Genomic DNA, 25110 nt, shown 5'->3' on the forward strand with positions numbered 1-25110 from the left:
CTGAAGCCGGATAGTCTGATAGGACCAATGCCTAAGCCAATACTGCTCTTACCTGTAACCAATAAAGTTGTGGCCAATTTTAGCCCATTAACCTTAAATAACTGTGTCCTGTGTCTTTATTCTTACTGGGGGGAGGCAGGAACTTGCCACGCAACTTCATCTCTGTACACAATTGTGAGCATTTCGTGGGTTTCTGATGCCAATTGTATGCTAGAATATTTCTCACTGTCCGATTTCTGTGACCATTCACCAGACTTTCTGGTCACACCTTGTATTAGCTATTGTGCAATCCAAGACGTGCCAAGTCTCTGCTCCCTTTTAAAAAAAAATGTTGTAAAGCTCCAATAAAACGAGTGGCTTCTCCATGGCTGCACACTTGTGGGTGTTTGGAGAAGTTCTCGTCTCACATCCAAGAATAGTTCATAAATTAAGGAGGACCAAGAGGTACGAAACAACATATTTAGGACCAAACTAGATGTGATGTGATTGGAGCACCCAAGGTCATTTTCTTGTTCAAAAAACAGCTGTGAGACATGTGTGCGATTTTAAGTTAACTTGCAGCTCAGATCTAAAGCAACCCGCCTACAGGGTAATTTGTTCAAGAAAATGATTTCACGATCTCCAGTCATGGCACTCCCATGTCGTGTCGGCGTTGGCCCTTAGGACTACAGGACCTGTTTGCCATCATTACCTAAGTGCAAATGCTAGAAATGGGCATCTGGTTCTATAGATGAAGATGTGGTGCCTGTTCTTAAGCGCATATTCTTGTACTACTATTTTGCTATGCCATAAAACTCTTCAAAATGGAATGAGATTTGTTTCACCGGCAATATAGCATTCTAATCTGTACCTAAACTTGAGCAACATATATCACATCCTATATAACATTACATTTACTTAGCTTACAACTGTTTAAACATTTGGCAATATTTCAAGTAACGTCTCCCCCTCCCTTTGCCCTCACCGCCATTTCTCTTGCTTCTCTGTCTCCCATTCTGAAACCACAGATACGTGTGGACACATCTTGATTTTATAAGGCTTTGCGGAAAGTGCCACATGTCTTGAGTTATGCTGGTATGTTCAGCCACTCAGAGAAGTGTGTAAAAAAAAATATATCCAAATCTGGTATGGCCTGTGTATCACCACATGGGAAAGAGAGGAGGCTGGAACCAGGCACTTCAGCCAAGCAAAGTTACATTCCAAGAACCTTCCTGCCATTCGCACAAATGCGGCTGAGGAGGATTTCTGAATACACCTGGTTTATTGGACCTCGCACATGATAAGGGGACTGAGAATTTGAGGCGTAGGCTTGCAGTTTCATCAGGTTGCTTTGGCTGTTGAAAAATTTGCCCAGAGCATAGGGCCTCGATAACATCATTGCCATGGGAGAGCTTCCTTCAGAAGCTTTAGATTTCACCACCTGAAAAAGAAAGAAAATGTGCTTGTGAAATTTTCATACAGGTGCTTCAGAGTAACAGAATGCAGCACCCATTTAAGCTATGGATGAATTGAGGATAGCTAGATTCTATTTCTGCTTTAGTTTGGATTAGCCTCATAGGCTGATTAACTTCTTCCTGGAGCCTGATTGGTCTTCTCCTGTAAGCCAATCAGTTGTTGCATATTAGGATCCCACCTGCCTATTGTTCTAGGATCCAAGCTTAGTATATAACAGCATTTCATATCAGCTGTAAATAATTCGTCCTAACAAACCCTGACTCCCCTCCAGGGAGCTCTCAGCTGCAGCTTCTGCACGCACCACCATCTACAAAACGGTTCGTGATAATTTTGAAGCATGGAACATCATCGCCCGTGTTGTCAAGTAGCCCTGCTTGAGCTTCAGGGCTCAGAGACCTGCTGCCGCTATCGCTTTTCACTTCTGAGCAACTTGAGCATTTTGACGTGACTGCAGATTGACCTGCCTCCTCTAATTCTTCAACTGTTTCATTTTGAAATGCTCCATGACTGATAATCTCCGAGTGCACCATCCTGCTTTTCACAGTAGGGATCATTCTGGTTGAAGTCAAACACCTGAAACCAAACCAGCTGACGCAGCTGCTTCTCCTCTTCCTTTCATTTCAGCACATCAGCTCCAGACAAAACAATATGTTGATGTGCTTTGAAGTGCTATCCCATTGAGGCTCCTCTAAGAAGCAGAGTGGTTCCATGATATATTAACTCTGAGGTTTGTATCCAATGGAGACTCTTGCCTCAGCAAAAAAGGGCTTCCACTAGCACAAATCAGGGTCCAATCTACATTTCCCAGACATAGCTGGTATTCGGCCCTCATAAACAGCATCCTGGCAGAAATCGCTGAAATGTCCGGTAAAACCCAAACGTATGGCAGCCCATGTTGGAAGTGTAGATTTTGGCGAGTTTCAACAGCTTTGCCTGAAGCTCAAACTTTTGTGTCCGGATTTTCAAAGCAGCCCCCTGCTTTCTCCCATACTGTTCCAGAGGGCCCCCAAACTCTCAGGAGCAGCTTTTGGGGATGACAACATGGGGCTTAGCAGGATAGAGGCGATCAGCTGGCAGTGGGTATTCTAACTTGCGCAGATGGAAAGGCATTCCTCAAAAATATCAGGGGATCAGCCTTAAATGTTGAAGGTACTTTCCATGTCTTTTAGATGGGCTAAATGGCAGTTTTCCCAGTAGTGGCAGTTTTCCCAGTAGTGATGTATGGAAGTGAGAGCTGGACCATAAAGAAGGCTAATCGCCAAAGAATTGATGCTTTTGAATTATGGTGCTGGAGGAGACTCTTGAGAGTCCCATGGACTGCAAGAAGATCAAACCTATCCATTCTGAAGGAAACCAGCCCTGAGTGCTCACTGGAGGGACAGATCCTGAAGCTGAGGCTCCAATACTTTGGCCACCTCATGAGAAGAGAAGACTCCCTGGAAAAGACCCTGATGTTGGGAAAGATGGAGGGCACAAGGAGAAGGGGACGACAGAGGTGTGCTCTGGTCCATGGGGTCACGAAGAGTCGGACACGACTAAACGACTAAACAACAACAAAAATGGCAGTTTAAGAGATGGCCAACTTTTGTCTTCTTGAGGGAATGTTCTATTCTCCAGACATTGTTTGAGGGCCAGGAGCACATTTTGCCACAATAAACTGACCCCCCCCCCCAAGAGGTCAGGTTCCATGACCAATTTGGTGCCATCTAGCATAATTAAGGTCTTTATCATGGAGCATGGTATACTGTGTACAAGTATGAACCAAATCCAATATGGAGATGTAACCCTGAAGTGTGTCATATCTGCCCTTGAAAGCATTATTCTTTTCTCCCTGAGTAAAACTGTTGGAATGACATTTTACCCGGCTTAATATTTAGCAGGACCATAAAAGACCAGATAATATTACAAGGGGGGACTGCCCACTGGCTATTTCTGATTGCAAGCAAAGTGCTGTAATTTACGCAGAGAGATTGCTTAATGCACTTTAAATGGTATCTTTGGGGAAATCTCAAATCTCTTTGCGATTAGCACCTGCCGAGAGAAAGAAGTGTGTAAATGCATGCGGATAGAGAGGTCTGCTGTAGGGATCTGCAGATCGAGATACAGATCAGCCCGGTGCTGACAGAATCTCTCAATGCACCTTCTCAGTTCAATGAGCACAAGCACAAACTCTCCATCCCTGGTCCCTCGTTCTGCATTTCTATGCGTGTTTACTCATGTGAAAGCCAAGGGGCTTACTAGTAAGTGCATTCAGGGATGCAGCGTAACGTCTGAAGCCCTAGTGTGGGTTGCCTCGGTGTGCTTGCATTGCAAATCTTTGCACCAAAGCTTGACAAAATGTTGTTGTTGTTTAGTCGTTTAGTTGTGTCCAACTCTTTGTGACCCCCTGGACCAGAGCACGCCAGGCACTCCTGTCTTCCACTGCCTCCCGCAGTTTGGTCAAACTCATGCTGGTAGCTTTGAGAACACTGTCCAACCATCTCGTCCTCTGTCGTCCCCTTCTCCTTGTGGCCTCCATCTTTCCCAACATCAGGGTCTTTTCCAGGGAGTGTTCTCTTCTCATGAGGTGGCCAAAGTATTGGAGCCTCAGCTTCAGGATCTGTCCTTCCAGTATGCACTCAGGGCTGATTTTCTTAAGAATGGATAGGTTTGATCTTCTTGCAGTCCATGGGACTCTCAAGAGTCTCCTCCAGCACCATAATTCAAAAGCATCAATTCTTCAGCGATCAGCCTTCTTTATGGTCCAGCTCTCACTTCCATACATCACTACTGGGAAAACCATAGCTTTAACTATACGGACCTTTGTTGGCAAGGTGATGTTTCTGCTTTTTAAGATGCTGTCTAGGTAAATCTCTCACTTGATAAAATATAGCCCTCTAATTATCTCAAGGCCCCTCAGCACCACCGTCCCAGCAGGGGGCAGGAAGGAACCATGTGGCTCTTGGATGGGTGCTGAAAAACATCTGCCCCAGTTGGGGTGCAGGGTGGGGCAAAGCCAGTGGCCATGATCCCAGATTGCTAGCGGGATCCACAAAAGCAGCTTAGAGTTCAGACAGGAATTGGGACGTCCGAAGGCCATGGCAAACTAGAGATGCTCTATTCACAATACAGTGGTACCTCGGGTTACAGACGCTTCAGGTTACATACGCTTCAGGTTACAGACTCCGCTAACCCAGAAATATTAGCTCGGGTTAAGAACTTTGCTCCAGGATGAGAACAGAAATCACATGGCGGCAGTTCAGTGGCAGCAGGAGGCCCCATTAGCTAAAGTGGTGCTTCAGGTTAAGAACAATTTCAGGTTAAGAGCAGACCTTAACCCGAGTACCATTGTAATGTTTTGGCCTTGTTTAGCCCCCCCCCCCATTATTGCTCCCCAATCTTGCTTTGGCATGGGCACCCTTGGCTCACGTCAAGGATTAAATGACAAGCGATTACCTCGTGAAAATGGCACCCGCACTTCCCTTGCAAAAACTCCTTGTACCGTCCCATGGTAATAATAAAAGTATCAACCACTTCGTAGCCATATTGCTTTGCAGTGTTCAAAATTGCTTGGTTTTCCTTCCACAGACCTCGCACTTCGGCCTGCAATTGAAATCAAGTCATCTCATATTATCTCATTTATCCAGCTTTTGGTTAAATCAAGACATGCTTTCATTGGGACAGTAAGCATATGGATATTATGTACAGGCGTTGGGCTGGAGAAAATATAACCTTAATTCTTGAGTTATTTGATCAGTGTTTCCCCCAGCAAATAGTTAAGCTCAAACATGTATTTCTTCAAAAGAAAGGGAGGAACAGAGGGGGAAATATTGTGTCCCTTAGATGTTACACCTTTTTAAATAACTGAACCCCAAGCTTACAGATGTGCACAAATGAGAAGGTGCAAAAAGTGCTGTGCTCCAGTGTGGTAGTTTGGGAAGAGAAACAGAATTCTACCACACCACATTGCATCCATTTAAACAATTTTCCAAATTTTTTATATTTATTATTTTATTATGTTATTTATTTGGTTGATTTTTATTTTTATTATTTTTCTATTTTATTTATTTGATTGATTTCTTCATCCGATGATCACAGGGTGGTTTACAACATAAAAACACAAAAATACATACCATAGTAACAAATAAAAGCCATGCCCACCCCCAGAAGTTTAAAAGGCCACAGTCTGTTTAATTAGCCAAAGCTCTGGGAGAATAGATTTAATACATTTGGTATGTAAAGCTGTTCTACAGTAACAAGTGCATAGATGGTACATAGCCTGAAAGCCATAGATGATAATAATTGTATGGTACTGTATAAACATGTTTTTATTTTGGTGGTTGACAGAATGGATGAAGGGGCTTAAACTGTGGATACGAACTATCCCTAGAACCTGTTTTCAATGCCAAGGCTCAACTCTGAAACACTTGATGTCAGAAAATATGAATGGGCCTCTAGGCAGGTGCAAAGTACATTTCTTTAATCACTGAATATTCATAGAGAGGTTGCTCATCAGGATTAAACGGAAAGGGCTTCCAAACCAGGCCAAACATTAACTCCTTCTGGCCAAGTGTTTGGATTTAAAGCCAATTTAGGGAGCCTCGTTAAAATTAAGGCACAGTGCTGCTACTGTCTGTTTGTCAATTTATCGTTTTTTTATTTGATTGTATGTTTGTCTGTTGGTTTGTTTGCTTTCCTGGCATAAATTTATCTATTTTAAAACAGTAAACATATAAGATACAGTTAAAAATAAATAAAATAAAATAAAGGTACAGTGGTACCGTGGTTGTCGAACTTAATCCGTTCCGGGAGTCCTTTCTACTCCCGAAACCATTCGAAAACCAAGGCACGGCTTCCGATTGACTGCAGGAACACTCACTTCCAGGTTTGCAGTGTTTGGGAGCCAATTTGTTCAAGAGCCAAGCCGTCTGACAACCAAGGTACCGCTGTATTAGTAATACCAAAACATGCAGCACCATCTAGCTCAGTAAGTAGAGCAGGAGGTTCTTAATCTCAAGGTTGTGGGTTCAATCCCCACATTGGGCCAAAAGAATCTTGCATTGCAGGGGGTTGGACTAGATGACCGTCGTGGTCCCTTCCAACTCTACAGTTCTACAATTCTACGTGTTTAGGATGGGGCACATCACATAACCTGGCAAAATATAATGTTGTACGGGCATAGCAGCTGTCCTCGACAGGAACATGCCCCACCATATTTCTGAGGAGCAATGGGTCAAACAAAATAAAATTGCAAAACCATCCTAACGGAGAAATTTTTTTAACTTACTGGTGACAAGAAATGCACTCCATCCACTGGCAGGTGAAAGCCCATTCCCAGGGATTTTATCACTACCAGGATATTTGACAGATTCGCCCTGTGTATCAAATGAAATAAAACACACACATTTTATTTACAGATATATAAAAGTGACGTACAATAATAATAATAATAATTTATTATTTATACACCGCCCATCTGGCTGGGTTTCCCCAGCCACTCTGGGCGGCTTCCAACAGAATATTAAAATACAATAGTCTATTAAACATTAAAAGCTTCCCTAAATACCTCTTACTTTAGTCTCCATAAACACCATAAACACCTCTTACTTTTGTCTCCATTTCATATACTGTCCCATACAATGCAGAATCAGATAAAATGATGGGTTTTTTTGTTTTTTTTCTGGGAGCAGCCAGTTTGATACTGAGGATATGAGCTATCAAAAGTGTAGCACAGAGTTCGCGAGCCCTTGGCTATCCCCACGATACATTCCGGATCATGTTTTGTCAGTGAATTGTAGCTCATTTTGGTGAGTAGGTTTTTTGTGACTCACCTTTTGTGAGTAGGTATTTGTGTGACACCTTCCCAGCAACCAAAGTGAGCTCAAAATGGTTTACAATAGTAGCAAAGCACTGACAAATGAAAACATGCCCTAATACAAAAAACTGATGAGTTATGCAGAGTTGGCAAAGTTGACACATAAACTACGTGAGGAGGACAGTCGTAACTTCAAGGCAGATTGGGAACTTTTTACAAGCTATTTAAAAAAACAACAAAATGACATGGACTCCTTGGCAGGTTTTGAATAAACACCCACAAATTTATTAATAGAATATATGACAGATAAGGTAATGATATGTACAAACTTTAACATGCAGAGAATAATCTGTGCAAACAAATCAGAGAGGTGAGCTGAGGGAAGTCTTTGGTGAGGGGGAGAGGGAGGGATGGGGAGGGGAATAAAAAGGTGGAAAATAATGTAATTGATTATTTGGATTGATAATTTGTTCTGTTGAAATTGTCTAATAAAAATATTTTTTAAAAAAACAAAAGAAATGCATGTCATTCCATAATTCACAGGCTAAAAATGAAGGTTGCAAGAGGACAGAGATGGAGACAGTGACATAGCATGGGTTGCCAGTGCCCGGGGCCACATGAAGGGGGTACGTATGCACATTCCACTGTCTAACGGCATCCCCATCACCCAGCAGATCGCAGCCCTAGAGCTAATAAAAGAAGAGTTGTTCTGTTGTCTGGAGAGGGAAGGTTGGCATATGCCCTGATTTTCCCAGAAATACTGCAGCCTGCAGCAACGTCCAACAACTTTGGGCAAAAAAGGAGCTTTTCTCACCAGATTTTCACTGTTTGAAATATGGCAACCCTAGAAGAGGTCACTTCCCGGTTCACATGTAGAAACCCATTTTCAACTGAAGCACACAGTTGTATTGAGGCAGCACGGGGTGTTGAAATTTTGCACCCCTAACAATTTTGCGCCCAGGGCAACCGCTCCTATGGCCTCCCCCCACTGCATAGAGCACTAGAAAAGGTATTGAAATCCTTTGGAAGAATGGGCTCTGTGAAGGTGACTGCCAGAAAACCTCCTAGGCACGGAGAAGTCATCATGCGAATTGAAGTGGAAGTTATTTTACAGTTTGGTGTAAGAACAGCAACGAAAGACTGTAGCGTGGACACTTACCGCTTCAGCACTTTTTGAATAATATGTAAGTGGTTGAAATTGAGCCATTGGACACCACCGACAACTAATATAGTCTGGTCTGTGTTCTCTAGCGGCTGTGATCTGAAATAAAGAAGAAAGCCAAAACTGCAAAATATACCCTGCCGCAGAATCAGAACAGATGGCAAGCATTCACTTCAGCCAACCCTACAGGCCATTCCTGGCCACAAACGGCTGATGTCATTTAAAGTTACATAAGCTTAAAGAAATTAGAGACATATTAAGTATTTATACTTTTTCTCGTTTTCTTTTTGCACAAATCTAGATATATATTTGGCAAAGGCAGCACACACACACACACACACACACACACACACACAGGGAAGAGAAGTTCAGCATTGTGCCAAGATATCAGCATTGCACTAGAATTCGAAGGAGGTTACAGGGTGACCTCTTCGCAATACCCATGGAATACTACTGAAGGGGGGCAAGAAGAAGAAATCTCTGTCAGATGATACATCACTAAGAGGCAGAGTGTGATGTATGGCTCAGGACCGCAATACCTCAAGGACCGCCTGTTTCCATATGAACCTACCCAGACCCTGAGATCATCTTCTGAGGCCCTCCTTCGTGTGCCGCCTCCTCAAGAGGTCCGGAGGGTGGCAACATGAGAACGGGCCTTCTCTGCAGTGGCTCCCCTTCTGTGGAATGCTCTCCTTAGGGAAGTTTGCCTGGTGCCTTCATTATACACCTTTAGGCGCCAGGCAAAAACGTTCCTTTTTAACCAGGCCTTTGGCTGATTTGATTTAGAATAGAATAGAATAGAATAGAATAGAATAGAATAGAATAGAATAGAATAGAATTTATTATTTATACCCCGCCCATCTGGCTGGGTTTCCCCAGCCACTCTGGGCGGCTTCCAACAAAGTATTAAAATACAGTGGTCTGTTAAACATTAAAAGCTTCCCTACAGAGGGCTGCCTTCAGATGTCTTCTAAAAGTCTGGTAGTTGTTTTTCTCTTTGACATCTGGCGGGTGGGTGTTCCACAGGGTGGGTGCCATTACTGAAAAGGCCCTCTGCCTGGTTCCCTGTAACCTCACTTCTCGCAGTGAGGGAACCGCCAAAAGGCCCTCAGCGCTGGACCTCGGCGTCTGGGCAGAACGATGGGGGTGGAGACGCTCCTTAAGGTATACTGGACCGAGGCCGTTTAGGGCTTTAAAGGTCAGCACCAACACTTTGAATTGTGCTTGGAAACGTACTGGGAGCCAGTGTAGGTCTGTGCCCTGTACATTCTATGCCCTTCTAAAATGGGGCTCTTTTCTGGGGGGGAGGGTGTTATCGGGTTGTTTTTATTCTGATTATATATGTTGTGCTCTTTTCTGTGAACCACCCTGAGACCCCTGGGTATAGGGCGGAATATAAATTCAATAACTAAAAATAATAATGTAGACCTAGAGGCAGTTACTGAAGTTCTGCATTATAGTAATAAGGGCTGTCGACTTGCCCCCCCCCCCCATTGAGGAGTCCCAGCATCATGTGATGTGTCCTGCCAACGCTCTTGTGTTGGCAGTGGGGGATGGGGTGCATGGAGGGTGATCTTCCGAACATCCCGCGGATATACGCCAATGCTTGCCCATGCTTGCCTGGCGGCAGGGGTGGCAGCCCCCTCAAAATTGGGTAAAGGTCTCAGCTACCTGTCCACAAATATTGAGGGGACCAAAGCCCATTCTGCCCCCTATAGTTGGCACTCCAAGTAGTAATTCCTTCTCATCAATACAAGAATTGCATAAAACATCTACAAGAGACTCAGAACCTCTCACAAATTTCTTCCCTCTTGTAGCTAGAGCAGGGGTCAGCAAACTTTTTCAGCAGGGGGCCGGTCCACTGCCTCTCAGACCTTGGGGGGGGGGACTATATTTTGAAAAAAATTATGAATGCCCCACAAATAACCCAGAGATGCATTTTAAATAAAAGCACACATTCTACTTATGTAAAAACACACTGATTCCTGGACCGTCCGCGGGCCAGATTTAGAAGGCGATTAGGCTGGATCCAGCCCCCAGGCCTAAGATTGCCTACCCATGGGCTAGAAAATGCTGACATAGAGACATTGGATGCAAGGAAATCAAGTAAATCGCTGTCAAAAATGGAATGATACCTTGGGAAACAAACGCTCCAACATACCTGAGTAGCAGCTGCTCAAGCGCCTCTTCGAAGGTTGGTCTTTGCTTTACGTCAATCCAAAACTGGGGGTAATAGGAGTAGCTGATAAAAGTGTCCCCGTTGTTCACGTTATGATAGAACTTCATGTCATGAGCCTTTTGCCATTCTTGGAGAGTCTCGTTCACTCTTTCTATTAAGTAATACATCATCCCTCTGTTGGTGGAATCGCCAATGAAAAGAACCTTTAAGGGCAAAAAAGCATATTGCAGCATTTCATGTTCTCAAGTTTGCAGGCATCTGTGGAACGAAAGCAGCTTAAATCGAAGCGCTTTTGCTCAGCCGAGAGGCTATTTATTTGTTTACTTATAGTCATTGAATTTCTACACCACCGGTTGTCATAAATAACCTCCAGGGCCGTTTGTGCGTAGAAAATCATTAAAGCGACAAAATGCAATCACACCATCAAACCAATGCTAACATCCGTAGGAAGCCAACAAGGGAAAGCAGTACCCCGTTACAAGTGGACAACATGGATCAGCCACTTTCAAATACTTGGGGGGGGGGGGGAATACGCCACATATAAATGACATCAACCTGCCTGCTGCAGGTATTTGTAGGTATTTGTGTTCCACTAATTCTGGCAAGGCTAACAGGTCACTAGAAGCATCCATGTTATGTAGAAAGACAGGAAACTGAATTATACTAAGGTGTAATCTACGCACATATAAAAACCATTCTGAAAATGCTTTTTTTTAAAAAAGAAGAAGCATTTTTTAAAAATACATTTAATTTTCCATAAGGCCCGCCATCGCCATCTTGTGTTGCATTGTATATTGCACATAAAACACACTTGAAACGTTTCTTTGCAGCTGAATAGCTGAGTCCCAAGTCTACATAGTCTGGGATTGGCCTGCCAAGCTTTCAGGCACAAGTTTTCCCCAGTCCTACCCAGAAATTGAACCTCTGATTTTCTGTCCAAGCACTGGACAGCTATGTTGGAAAATGACCACAAGCTAAAATTTAAACTATTTGACAACTGCCTAGTGTAGAAGGGAGTCTGTGCTTTTTGCTGCAAGGACCAAGCATGGAAATATCTCATTATGTCTATAAAATGGGATTGAATCGTGGAATTAATTAGACAGGTATCATAAATCAGGCACAGTTAAGAGACTTACAGCAGAATCGAACTGCATCTACTCAGAAGTAGGTCCTACTGAGTTCAAGCTTTCTCCCAGGTAAGTGTGTTTTAGATTGCACCTTTAACTCCAAAATGCTCATTTAGGTAAAAGTATACAAGTTCCTGTTTAAACAGGTGTATTGTAAGACCGTTAGTAAATATTGTCTTTTTAATATTTCGTGTTCTTAATAATACATTGCTGAGGGCGTTTTATTACAGCAGTAAAATGTGAATTGCTTTCTTACCATAATAAATAATATGTATGCTTCATCACCTTTCACTTAGAATGTAATTGTGCAATTAGGTATACCTAGTTATCTGAACAACTACTTATTATTCATGACCTGTTCCTCACTTCAACTTTTTCTGAAAAGTTGACGTGTACAATAATTAAAGTTTTATGCTTCAGCACATCACTGAACTATTACGGTAAAAGTTAATTAACCATAAACTTATTTGAGGTTTTGTGACACAGATGTAAAACTAATTAAACCATTTTTATTTGGTTTTCACATTCCCCCCCTCCCAACACTGTTAAGCTCATGTCATTTCCCAAATGGATACAATTTAACAAATGTAATATAGCCTTCACATAGTTTGCGTTAATAAGGGCTTCAAAGACAAATTGCTGCATATAATATGAAAGGAAGTGAGTAAAGAACTTCTCAACCCGGAATTCCTTTCAGTCTCCACATATGACTGATTAACTTTGCTAACACACCATTAATCTATATAGACCCTCTTTTAAAAAATGCTTTGGGGAATTTATATATTCCCCCTTTTCATTTCTCAGCCAATCCGTGGCTTTCATTTCACCACAGGTGATCTTGAGTTAGTACTGACAGAAATAATTCAAGCACAAGGTCACATGCATGGAAATGGGGAGGGAAGTGGTTCTGATGAAGGCAATAGCACCTATTAGAGATAGACTGAAACTCCACTCCTGGGCGGAATCTACACACATATTAAAAAACCGCTGTGAAAATGCTTTAAAAAAAAGTTTTGAAAAATACGTTGAATTTGGCATAGCTCACTCTCACCATCTAGTGTCACATTTGTATATCGCGCTTTACAACGCATTTAAAATGTTTTATTTGCAGCTGTATAGCTGAGTCCCTGGACACATTTAATGGCTCCCATTGGACCAAGCATTCATTGGACAGCATAAGTTTGTGTGCTAATTTGTGTGTTATGTTCCAGCTTGCACGTGACGTAAAAGCCACTTCTAGAAATCTAGCGGAATAACGTGCAAGTTTAGTGCTAATTTCCATGTTATATTTGCCTCCAGGAAAAAAATATGTTTGCAATCCTGGAATCCACTTGCAAGCCTGGAAGTTTGTGTAGGGCTGTGCACTAATAGGGTGCTTTGTAAGTGGGATTCCTTTAGGAATATTTTTTTCTCTCCTCAGCAAGTGATCCTGCAGGGTCCCGGGAGAGGCTCCACAACCAGCTTTCCTTAAGAAAAGCTCCTTTTCCTACAGCTGGGTTTAAGTGTGCTTAATTGTAATAAGTGTTCCTTAATTTGGATAACATATAGCAAAATCTGTACTTTTTTTCTTTTTACTTACTTGTAAAACTTGTGCCACCGGCTATTGTACCTGAGCCACAGATCTCTGTCAAATGTTAGACAGTCAAACCATGCTTATTAAGAATTGCATTTCCAAGCAACCATCTTAGAATGTTCACTACAAGAAAAGTCAGTCTAGTGAGGTCCGCCTGAGACCTGCACAAGAATGTGAAAGAAGATTTGTTAAGATTATTAGGCAGAAGCAATGCCATGCATTAGATACTCAGCAAAGAAACAGAGTGCATGCAAAGGGTGTCTATTCTCCAACCATAATACAGTGGTACCTTGGTTCTCAAACACCTTGGTACTCAAACAACCTGGAACCCAAACACTGCAAACCCGGAAGTAAGTCTTTATGAACTTTTTTCAGAAGCTGAACATGCTCCATTTTGAGTGTTACGCTTCCGATTTGAGTGCCTCACTTCCGTTTTGAGGGTTACACTGAGGTCTGTCTGTTTTTGCTATTTATTTTGTGTTTTTGTTTTTTGCGGCTCTTTTTGTGTGTGACTGTGTGGAACCCAGTTCAGCTATTGAATGCTTGATTGTGTGACTGCAGTACATTGTTTATTGCTTCCATTTTATGGATCAATGGTTTTGTTAGATAGTAAAATCCATGTTAAATTGCTGTTTTAGGGGTTACTTATAAAAGTCTGGAATAGATTAATCCATTTTACCTTACTTTCTATGGGAAAGCATGCCTTGGTTTTGGAATGCTTTGGTTTTGGAACGGACTTCCAGAACGGATTAAGTTTGAGAACCAAGGTATCCCTGTACGTTGTGTTTTAATCTTTGTCTGAAACATGTCACATCTTAATGTGTAACTGGGACCTACAGTGGTACCTTGGGTTAAGAACTTAATTCGTTCTGGAGGTCCGTTCTCAACCTGAAACTGTTCTTAACTGGAGGTACCACTTTAGCTAATGGGGACCTCCCGCTGCTGCCGCGCGATTTCTGTTCTCATCCTGAAGCAAATTTCTTAACCCGAGGTACTATTTCTTGGTTAGCAGAGTCTGTAACCTGAAGCGTCTGTAACCTGATGCGTCTGTAACCCGAAGCGTCTGTAACCCGAGGTACCACTGTATTTCATTCAATGCCTGAATACTGTCAAGTCAAGGCCAATTAGAAATGGAAGCGCAACGGTCACAGGGAGATAATTCTGAAGTAAATCAAGGCTACTTTAATATATTAATAACAGAGTATATTCATGCGCAAACTTATGCCGAAGAATGTCAGGGCAATGTATTCAGTGCTGAGATAAACTGAATCCCTTTTCAGCTTTCCTGTTCCAAATTTACAACCTACCTTTTTGTTTTTTACACATTGTTGGAGCTCTGGCTTGTTCACAATGGGATATTGACAATCGTGCGGCTGCCATGTTATCTGCCTCCAATCACAGGTTCTGTTGTCGGAACAACTCAGACAGGGCACAATCCATTGTCCTAAAAACAGAACATAACCACACTTTGGTTTTCATCTGGGCTTTTGTTAAACACACTTGTATTTGCTGTTACTAAGAGGAGGCGTCTGTGACTAGGACCAGATTTCTTTCCACCGCCTGGTCACTGACTGTCAGACAAGACCTCAGCGTGACAAGCTTTAAGCTTGGCAGAATAACGCAAGAATCTTATTTCTGTATTTGCCTTTCCTGCCAGGAGCTCAAGGCTGTGTAGAATACCCCCCACCCCATTTTCTCTTCACAACAGCCCTGTGGGTTAGGTTAGGCTCAAAGGTGGTGACTGCCCCAGGGGTCACCCAGTGGGAATTTGAACCTACTTTATACCAGGTCAGATCATTTGTCCATCTGAACCAAGGTTTCCCATCATCCCTGACCACTGGTCCTGCTAGCTAGGGATGATGGGAGTTGTAGTCCAAAAACAGCTGGAGACCCAAGTTTGGGAAACAGGCCTAGGTTTTTCATATCACCTGCTACCTGATCCTTTCAACTAGAGATACCAAGGACTGAACCTGAGAACTTGCCCATGCAAGGCTTGAGCTCAATCACGGATTTTCAATCCCTTCTCTAAACATTGCAAAGTTATAATTTTTATAATTAATTTATACAACACTAGAGAGGTGTTGAATAAAGTTCCTGCTCTCAACACTTGCCTCTCCTGGTTCCTTAGGAGATTAGGGCTTTGCACTGTAGTAGCTAAGGAAAAGCCTTCCTCATTCTGTATAAAGCTTTGCCCATCTTAAGCTGCCACCATGAAAGGAGAGTTTTCTCTCCTTTAATACTATTTTAAAAGTCTTTTTCACCAGCTCATTTCCATCAGTATCCTATGGATGTTGACTCAGGAGCTAAAACCCATTGTGGTCAAGGGATCTTATTTCTTGATAGGAATATCTAGTAGTAGTAAGGAATGGTGCACTTTTTAGCAATATTAAAATATTGTTATATATCCAACAGACATTTGTTTCTCAAGAAGCACACAGAGTTCTGACCTAACCTAGCTGTGTCATCAGCATTCAAAGTTCATGGTTCATTCTTGATCTTTTTCACTTAATGTGGCTCCCTGTAGCAAAATAACCTGCATTCTAGTGGGAACAAGATGCCTTTCTGAACCTGTATGAAATATATCTGAACCTGTATGAAATATAATATGAACAAACCTTTTGTGTCTCCCGTTTCACATGTTTTCAACTGCGGCTCTGAAATGGCTGACAAGTAGTCAGCAGAGAGAGGCTGCAAGCCACAGGGTTCTTCAGGATGAATGAGTGTGCCACAATCCTGTATTAAAATGTGCAGGTACGATTTGTTAACACCCATCCATTATTTTGTAATATCACATATAAAATACATTGGACAATACAGTATTAAGAACTCCCCAGTTAAGAGAATGTTGCAAGGGAAGCTGTTCTTTCCTGGTTCCTGCTGTCAGACTTAGCTGGCTCTGAAACATAACCAAAAATCAAACATGCATAATCCCAACTCTGCAAATATTGACTTTTTCTTCTTCTGGGGATGCACAAATCTCTCAGTCGTAGTTTCATTCAGCTTCTTGTTTTCAGAATCTTAAGATCAGTTTTCCACATTTCCACATCAGTTTGCAATTAAAAAAAGAAAAGTTATCATGAAAATTCGTCATGTTATCTGCCTCAATTTGTGGCGCTGTGGGTTAAACCACAGAGCCTAGGACTTGCCGATCAGAAGGTTGGTGGTTTGAATCCCTGTGATGGGGTGAGCTCCCGTTGCTCAGGCCCTGCTCTTGCCCACCTAGCAGTTCAAAGTGCATCAGTACTGCTTTGGTGGGAAAGTAAACGGTGTTTCTGTGCGCTGCTCTGGTTTGCCAGAAGTGGCTTAGTCATGCTGGCCACATGACCCGGAAGCTGTACGCCATCTCCCTCGGCCAATAAAGCTAGATGAGCACCGCAACCCCAGAGTCGGCCACGACTGGACCTAATGGTCAGGGGTCCATTTACCTTTTTACACATGGTGGTTTGCAACTTTGCCTAATATACCAATTTTGCAAAGCAATTTCCCCCTAAAATAATACATTTTTTGTATGTCCTTTTCACGAATATATGCATTTCTAAGGATTCTTTACCACAGTTTATGCACTTTTGTACATGTTACTTGGCTAGATAGCTGTATTGCAAAATTCAGAGTAGTGTGCATTTTGAAGGATGATAGTGTTTTGTTTTGTTCTAAATTTCTATACAGCTCTGCATCTGAGGGTCACAGGGCAGTTTACAATACAAAGACACAAGTATACACGAGAAAACAAAAACGGTACCCCACCCCCCCAGTTGAAAAGGCAAAGGCCAGGGAGAGGATTTTGCCTGACGCCTAAAGACATGCAACGAAAATGTGAGTAAGATAGTTCCCTTTAAATATGGACCGAATTGAATTTCTCCCCCATCCCTAAATGACAGCACAACAGATGTGTTTTGCATGTAGAAGGCCGCAGGTTCAATCCCATGCAATTCCAAATAGGGTTGGGGAAAATTCTGACTGAAACCTTGGAGAGCTACTACAGGTGCAGCACAGACAATAGTGAGAAAGGTGAACCAATCTCCAGCCTTGGAACAAGACAGCTTCATATACAGAAGCATCACAACCATGCACTTTCCGTTGGTGAATCTGTCAGGTCCGTATGGAACTTCTGGGCCCAGGATTTACACAACATTGGAACAGTAACCACCAACAGTACTATCAAAGGCTTCTACCATGTGGCATGACAATTTGCACAAGCCTTCACGGGCAAATTCCAGATTCCTGAACCAACTGCTATTGCCGTCGCCCGAGTGTCATAAGAAAACTGAACAGGGATTTTCTTGTTCATTTCTTGTGGATGTTTCAGGTATTTAAGCAACATGCCATAATCTTTGCTTTCCTTGCAGGCTGATTAAATGCATCTTTGCCTTCAATTCAGCTAGTGAAAATATGATCAAAAAAGTTACTTTTATTTTGTTTAATGTTTAAAACGACCCCTGATCTCTCGCAGGGGATGAATGCAGGACGTATGCAGTATGTGAGGGAAAGTTAATGTCTTGTGATCAAAGGCGGCATTAATATTGCCTTGTAAAATGGAGTGGCCAAAGGTCAGCCACTCACATTTACTTTAGCATAAGATACTCTGAGGATTTTATTCAGAGTGTGTGGCTTTGGAAGGTTCCTTACAGGCACTTGCAGAATGGCAGAATTTTCAATGCTTTATTCAAAGATGAAAGTTGACAAACCTTTGGAAGTCATCAAAAATATCGGACACTTCAAGAACGAGAGGCAGGCAAACAAATTATATTTCTTTTTGGGGAGGGGCACCCTCATTTATACAAGGCAATCAAGAAGGAACATTTGAAATGTTTGGACTGATTTCAAAAGAAAGCCAGGTTGGCAGGTGCCCTTTAAATCATAGCGTGATAATGTTATTTATACAACTGCAAGTCACAACAGAGAAGATTCAATAGGGAACAAAAAATGAGCACCTAGTTTAGTTGGAGTAGTACAGTTTATGTTGAGTTAATCATGCTGGCATTGATTCCAACACCTGAACTCTCCGGAGGTCTCCTGAAGGGGTTCTACTGAACCCACAACTTACATTATTAATTTATGTTCAAGAGAGAGGTTGGTGCGAGACATCCTGAAAGGGAAATAAATTACACAACCTCTAGTGAATATGCCAATATGGTCTTAAATGGATTATGGCAACTGATTTCAGCAGGTTATTTGGTAACTTGGCTTCATGTCAGCTGAAAAAGCGACACGCTTGTATGTAAATCTAAGCAAGCCATAAATATATCAAGAATATGTGTTTCAAAATATTAGCAACAAGGTTGATTCAAGCTCGGGTCCATGTTCCTGAGATCACATGATTACAGCTATACTTCTCACATATTAAAAAGTTCTAGTTTATTTAAAACACTTGAATAATTACATCCTTAGAGCATCAGCATCCTATGATCTCATCCAAAGCATTTTCTGGATTCATCAAGCTTGAGTCCAGCAATAAATCACTGAAATTGTAAAACAGGAGTAATAGAAAAATGAAATGAACTAGCTTGGGGATAGATCTGCACAGTTCTGCTGCCCTCATAAATAAATGTCTCTGTGTTGCCTTTGACTTGCTATTCATTCATTTAACTTGAATAGCATTTATATTTCAAGAAATTTAAAATCTAAAAATAAATAAATATGAACATTGCAAAAAAGCATCCTTGCATGTCATGATGAAAATCAGGAATTCAAGAACCATGAATTCCTAGTGGTAAGGGGCACCATTCTTTTAATGAGGTACTGATTGATCACTAAAAACCCTGAAAAAGGAGAGAAAACTGAGAAAGGAGACTGCGTTTGGTGTGGACTGTCCATTCACATTCACTTGATCACACCAAATTGTCTGGTATGGGCATGCCATTAGGCATCTACTTTTGTCAAATTATGTTCTGAGTACTTCCCCCTTAATTAAACGATAGGTCCTATGCTTTGCCAAAGGGAAGGCACAGTAAGATTCCCACAGAACAACAGGAAACAGGAGGGTTGGTTATATTAAAGGAGACATATGCCCTCTAAATCAAAACAAGTACAAACAGGACTCACCCAGAAACATACGGTTGTTTTTAAGAGCTTTTCTAGTGATAAAACAGAACCACAATTGCCATTATGTGCAGGGCATTTGTTAGCTCTGAGCAAACAAGTTTTCCAGGTTTCTGAATCGCAAGGAAACCTGCAGCTCCTCTTTGCCCAATCGTCCAACAGAAAGATGGGCTTCCAGATCACAGGTGGTATAATATATCATATCATATAATATCTAACATAGAATATTCAGCTCCATGAAAAAATATCTCAAATATATGTCTCAAATGGGCCACAGAGAACATCACTCCATGCCATAACAGAATGAAGTATGCAGTCAGCTTGGTATGACAGCTATATCTAAAGAAGAGGAACGGTATTCTTGCTTGCACTGTTCAGTTGTGACTACACAGCTCTATCTCACTTAATCAGGTCAAAATGAAATTACCAGTTCCTTCTTTGAAACATCTGCAACTCATTGCATTTTTTTAAAAAGGAAAAGCTCCTCATGTCCTCTCTTTAGTCAGCTGATGTCCGTTTTCATACACAACCAAAGTGTACGATGAAAAGTGATTAACAAATGCTGTAGGAAAAGTAGGCTAATAACATTAGTCGGAATGAGCTCATAAAAAGTCAAATAGGATTCTCACTGCAGAGAAATAAATTATGAGCAGATGGGTTAACCCCACTCTATCAAAAACGATTCATGCAGCAGAGCAAATGAGAAGCAAATGCTGCCATAATTGCCGCAGTGGTTTCTACTGCAACCCACCTGCCTCGGGGTTTTATCCAAATGATCAATGTATGTGTGCTCCACCCCCAGCCACATTCTGGGCTCTCTATAAAAAGCCTCAAAAAGTCCCATCTAAAAGCAACAGCACAATATCTAGCTCAACACATTGAACTCTTCTCTTTGCCCTCTTTTTGGGGGAACGGGGTGCTCAGAGTAGATATGTGCTTCCATGCTGGAAAAGACAAGAAAATGGCTGAAGATTTGGTAAAAAGTTCATGAATTAAATGACATTCCACCCTGAATGAATGAGGTAGTGGATAGCCTTACTCAGTGCTATTTTTCTAGAAAAAGAGGCGCTGCAACTCCCCATAAGCACCTCCCTTGTTCTCTTATAATGGCAATGGCGCCCACTTGAGAGATGCCGGGACTGAGTTACGGTGAGTTCTGGCTGGGAAAAAAAACCCTGGCCTTACTGATGCTATATTCTGGATGGAATTAAAGGGCAACATATAATCATTCATGATGATTTGCCAGAAATGGAAAGCGGTGCTTTTGAGGTTTTCTGTGTCAAGTGTTGTTTTAGGTACAGTTGTACCTTGAAAGTCGAACGGAATCCATTCTCGAATTCCTTTCGACTTCCAAAACGTTCAGAAACCAAAGCGCGGCTTCTGATTGGCTGCAGGAAGCTCCTGCAGACAATCAGAAGCCACAGAAGGCCTGTCGGATGTTCAGCTTCCAAAAATAATTCACAAACCGGAACAGTCACTTCTGGGTTTGCAGCGTTCGGGAGCCAAAACGTTCAAGAACGTTTGAGAACAAGGTACAACTGTACTACGTACCTTGACTAGGCTAGCTGAAAACCAAACTAATTCATATCAGGGTTTTCTTTCAATAAAAAAAGAGTAAGGTTTACTACAGCACAATGGCAAAGGATGAAATTTGCTGCCATTAGTTCCTGCACAACTAGTTCCCTGAAGATCTGGGCTACTCCTCTGGGTGTGTAAGCATCTGGAAGATTCCCTTTGAAGTAAATATGTTCTGATAAAAGTCGGAGAGGAAGTTAACGCGGCATCAGGCACACGAACAGGATTAGGTTGCTCTCCCACACAACGCCACAGACCCAATTAGTTCCTGCCCTTCATGCAAAAGGGGGGGGGTTACATGTGTGTTGAGGGATAACGCTAATGAAAAGCATACTCTGTTCGCAGGCATATCTCTTTGTTCGTGTTTACCGTCTACTCTCTAATATGCTTCCAACAGATCCGAGCCGCAGGGCTTTGATGTTTTTAATTTTGTTAATATCACAAAGGCCTCATATGAAAGCAGCGTCTCATATCGGGTGCGATGGCTGTATATCTATAAAAAAAAAACCCGTGAAGCCATATGCTTCATCTCCCCATTTGGGGAATTAAGGAATCACATGGGTGATTGGTGAGAAGAAAACTGGGCTGCGGAAAAAGCAGCCTTCTTCCCGCCGATAGATTTCCAGAAGAAATTAACCAGGACGTTTCTCTGTCTACCTCTTTCTTGAGCGAGGGAATGTATAAAGGGGTTTGCCCTAGACCTTGACACAGCACAGCCCCTTGGTTAGGACAGTTCAAATCCTCTGCAATCCCTTCTATGATTTTTAATGGGTTGGGTAAGAACCAAGCGGAAAGACATTTGTAGATTTCTATCCATAACAATTTGAAAGACCGCTGTTTACGCTGCATCCGGTGTGCTGCTTTGGAAAGTGGCGTGCACATGGCGATAACCACAATCCACATCTATCCTGATCTATCTCGTCTTTTAAAATGAAATCTTATGTTTGCTTTCTCAAACCGGCTTCAATCTAAATTGGAAATCTGGGCCTGATTGCCTTGATACAGCAACCTCCGTTCCTGACCAGCCGTTAGGCACGCAGGCGTTTGTCTCAAGCCGTTGTTTCGGGTGTGGTGAAAGGGCATCAAATTGTTAGCTATGATTGTTGTGTTTTTGCTGCCAGGAAAGCTGGAGTTCCCGTGGGAGCTAGATGGCAACTCGCAGCCTTTTGATCCGAAGGGAAGCCGCAGAGCTCCGCAGATGCAAGAACCAGATGCTCGTGAGAACCCAAGAAGCACAACCTAACATCCTTCCTCTGGCAGTGGAGCTAGAACAGAGCCATGGTATCTGCTTGCCATCAATGAGTGGATGAAGACCTGAGAGCTGGGGATGGGGAAGGAGAGGTTGGGGTAGGAAGTACGCATGGGGTGATGGAGGAGAATGAGGGGAAGGGGGGATCAATGCACAGGAACCAGAGAAGCAGGACACATCACCAGAGGGACCCCTGTCTCCATGAGCATGGCGGGTGCTGAGGCATAGGGAGCAGTGAGAGGGGTGCTCTAGGAGGCTGAGACAGACAAAGGCCTGCAGCCCAGCTCCCTAGCTGGCCAGGTGGGGCTTGCTAGCTCTGGGAGGACGTGTGTGATTCCTCAGATGGAGGAGGCTTGGAACAGGTGAGGGTCACTTTCTGTCAGGGACGGGACTGAGGAGGAATGGTGGAGACCGTGCCCCCCTCCTCCTGCACTTCCCAGAGAAGAGGGAGACGGTATAGATTTAGAACAGTGGTTTGCAGAAGGTCACAGTTCAGAGGCTGCAGAGGGGAGAAGATGGGAAATATTGGGAGAGGAGCAGGAGGAAGAAGAAGATGCACCAGGGGAGAGACTGCTGACAGACTCAGTGTCTTTGGAAAGCAGGCCAGACCCACTCCCTCCCAGGTCCAGGCAGGCATTGAGAGTAGGAGAACAGAAAGCTCAGAGGCAAAAAGCACAGTTCAGCCAACTTAGGAATGACATAAAATAGGAGAGACGGAAAGGGTGGGACTTTACTCGCAGCAATGCGATTATCCAAGAGGTGGCATCACACGTCTCTTTCTCTGAATATTGAATAAATTATCTCAATAAGAACTTCTTGTTTTCCCATTTCTGGCTGCCAGCTGTGAGGGAGGGGGATCGGATTCCCTGAAGCCTGACACCTGCCATCAAACCCAAATGCTGCAACCAGCAGGCAAAATAGCAGGGGCGCTGACTTGGGCCCCAGGGTATGGGTGACCAGCATGTGCACTGTGATGTCACATCATGACGTCACATGCCCTGCAGCCTTGGAACCTGACTTCCACCTCCGAGGTCTTGCGAGACCTCGGATGTGACTTCAGGTGCTTTGCAAGGCACTGAAAGTTGCATCAGGAGCCCTGCGGTGTTGAGCACGCACAACAAAACTCAAGGCCCCAGGGTCCCCTATAGTTGGCTGCCCTGCAAAGTATAAAAGGGAAGCAGAGCTGAGGTGCTGTCTCTGCTCCACTGCCCATGTTGAAGGACCTCGGCTTAGGAGAAGAAGAGTTTGGACTTGATACCCCACCTTTCACTCCCCTTAAGGAGTCTCAAAGTGGCTAACATTCTCCTTTCCCTTCCTCCCCCACAACAAACACTCTGTGAGGTGAGTGGGGCTGAGAGACTTCAGATAAGTGTGACTGGCCCAAGGTCACCCAGCAGCTGCATGTGGAGGAGCGGGGAAGCGAACCTGGTTCACCAGGTTACGAGTCCACTGCTCTTAACCACTATACCACGCTGGTGTAGAGATGCTCCAAGATCTCTGAATGACTTTGGACATGTGGATTGACCCTGGACTGGGGGCTTGACATACTGGCTTGCTTCCAGATAGGCCAGGGGTTCAGGACAAAAGAGAATGAAAACCCATGGTCAATTTCAAAATGAGGCTGCACGTTGAAGGCAATAAAACTGAAGGCCGGTTTATGTCGATATCAATACTAACAATCAATACCAATATTTTGGGATACAGAGCTGTCAAGTGAAGAAACGTTTTGCTTTGGAAAATCGATAAAAGAACGGCCATCTCTAGGTTAGATTTCCCTAGCTGGCTTATACCGATGCTGCTGATAAATATACTCTCGTTTAATGCACACAGCTGGAGAACAGAAATAAGGAAGACAAATTGGCTCCCCCAAATCACCTACAAATCTGTTTTTTCTTTCTTTGAAACCCATAATGGCAACTAAATTGGCTCTAATAGATTTTCAGCACTCTTGCTGCTTTAATCAAAGAAGAGAATTTAATGTTGGATGGGTGTGTGTGTGTGTGTGTGTGAGAGAGAGAGAGAGAGAGAGAGAGAGAGAGAGAGAATAACAACATTTTTCAAAAGATATTGATTAAGGGTTTGCCTTCTGGTGCACAGCAGATAGAATGCACACTCTCCTTGCAGCTCGCTAGCATGATGGCATGAAGGAAGCTTTTTTACAGATTGGATGCTGAAGCTGGTGCCAAAGGACAAGGTCCCGGTTAAAAACTGACTCTGTTCTCCGCAGCAGAAAGTTCACAGCGCTCCATACCCTCAGTTTCTTTCGATTCGGGAAGAGTAATCAAGAAACCGGTAGCGAAAAGCGACTCAAGCCATTACAGCGGCAATGAATTAATCCGGGACACTGAATGAATCACTAAGTTCAAGCACTTACGTCTGCCGCAACCATGATGAATGAGTTAACAGGGTAGCTTGGCAGGTGCGTAAAACACAAGGCAAGGTTGCTGCTGAATTAAAACAGTGGAAAACACAGTTACCTAAATTAGGATTTACAGCTATAAGAAAAAGAGAGAAGGAAATTTTGGGGTAAGGCAATATGTGAACAGATGAAAGGGGTTCTGGAATCAAGTGGAGCCTTCTGCTGTTTGCTGCTTCTCTGCTACGTCTCTCTATACCTGAAGGAGTGTCTCCACCCCCATTGTTCAGCCCAGACACTGAGGTCCAGCACTGAGGGCCTTCTGGCAATTTCCTCCCTGCGAGAAGTGAAGTTACAGGGAACCAGGCAGAGGGCCTTCTTGGTAGTGGCACTCGCCCTGTGGAACGCCCTCCCATCAGATGTCAAGGAAAGAAACAAGTATCTGACTTTTAGAAGACATCTGAAGGCAACCCTGTTTGGAGAAGTTTTTAATGTTTGGTGTTTTATCATGTTTTAAATATTCTGTTGGGAGTCGCCCAGAGTGGCTGGGGATGCCCAGCCAGGTGGGCGGTATTAGGAAATGTCCATTCCACCTCAAGGA

The 25110-nt window shown here is 43.1% G+C and overlaps 1 protein-coding gene across 4 annotated transcripts in view; it reads right to left on the reverse strand.

Annotated features, from left to right (window-relative positions):
• Positions 1 to 544: 544 nt before the first annotated feature.
• The window catches only part of CPED1 (cadherin like and PC-esterase domain containing 1), a 112087-nt gene continuing 87521 nt past the window's right edge, over positions 545 to 25110 (reverse strand). For all 4 annotated transcript variants that reach the window (XM_053404966.1, XM_053404963.1, XM_053404965.1 and 1 more), the window contains 7 exons: positions 15906 to 16023; positions 14598 to 14734; positions 10573 to 10793; positions 8409 to 8510; positions 6722 to 6809; positions 4891 to 5037; positions 545 to 1420 (listed from right to left, as the gene is read on the reverse strand). In XM_053404966.1, coding sequence (XP_053260941.1) covers positions 1193 to 1420; positions 4891 to 5037; positions 6722 to 6809; positions 8409 to 8510; positions 10573 to 10793; positions 14598 to 14734; positions 15906 to 16023 — 1041 coding nt within the window. In that variant the 3' untranslated portion in view covers positions 545 to 1192. The remainder of the gene's footprint in view (positions 1421 to 4890; positions 5038 to 6721; positions 6810 to 8408; positions 8511 to 10572; positions 10794 to 14597; positions 14735 to 15905; positions 16024 to 25110) is intronic.

This window comes from Podarcis raffonei, chromosome 10, assembly GCF_027172205.1.
Source record: "Podarcis raffonei isolate rPodRaf1 chromosome 10, rPodRaf1.pri, whole genome shotgun sequence".
Classification (NCBI taxonomy): domain Eukaryota; kingdom Metazoa; phylum Chordata; class Lepidosauria; order Squamata; family Lacertidae; genus Podarcis; species Podarcis raffonei.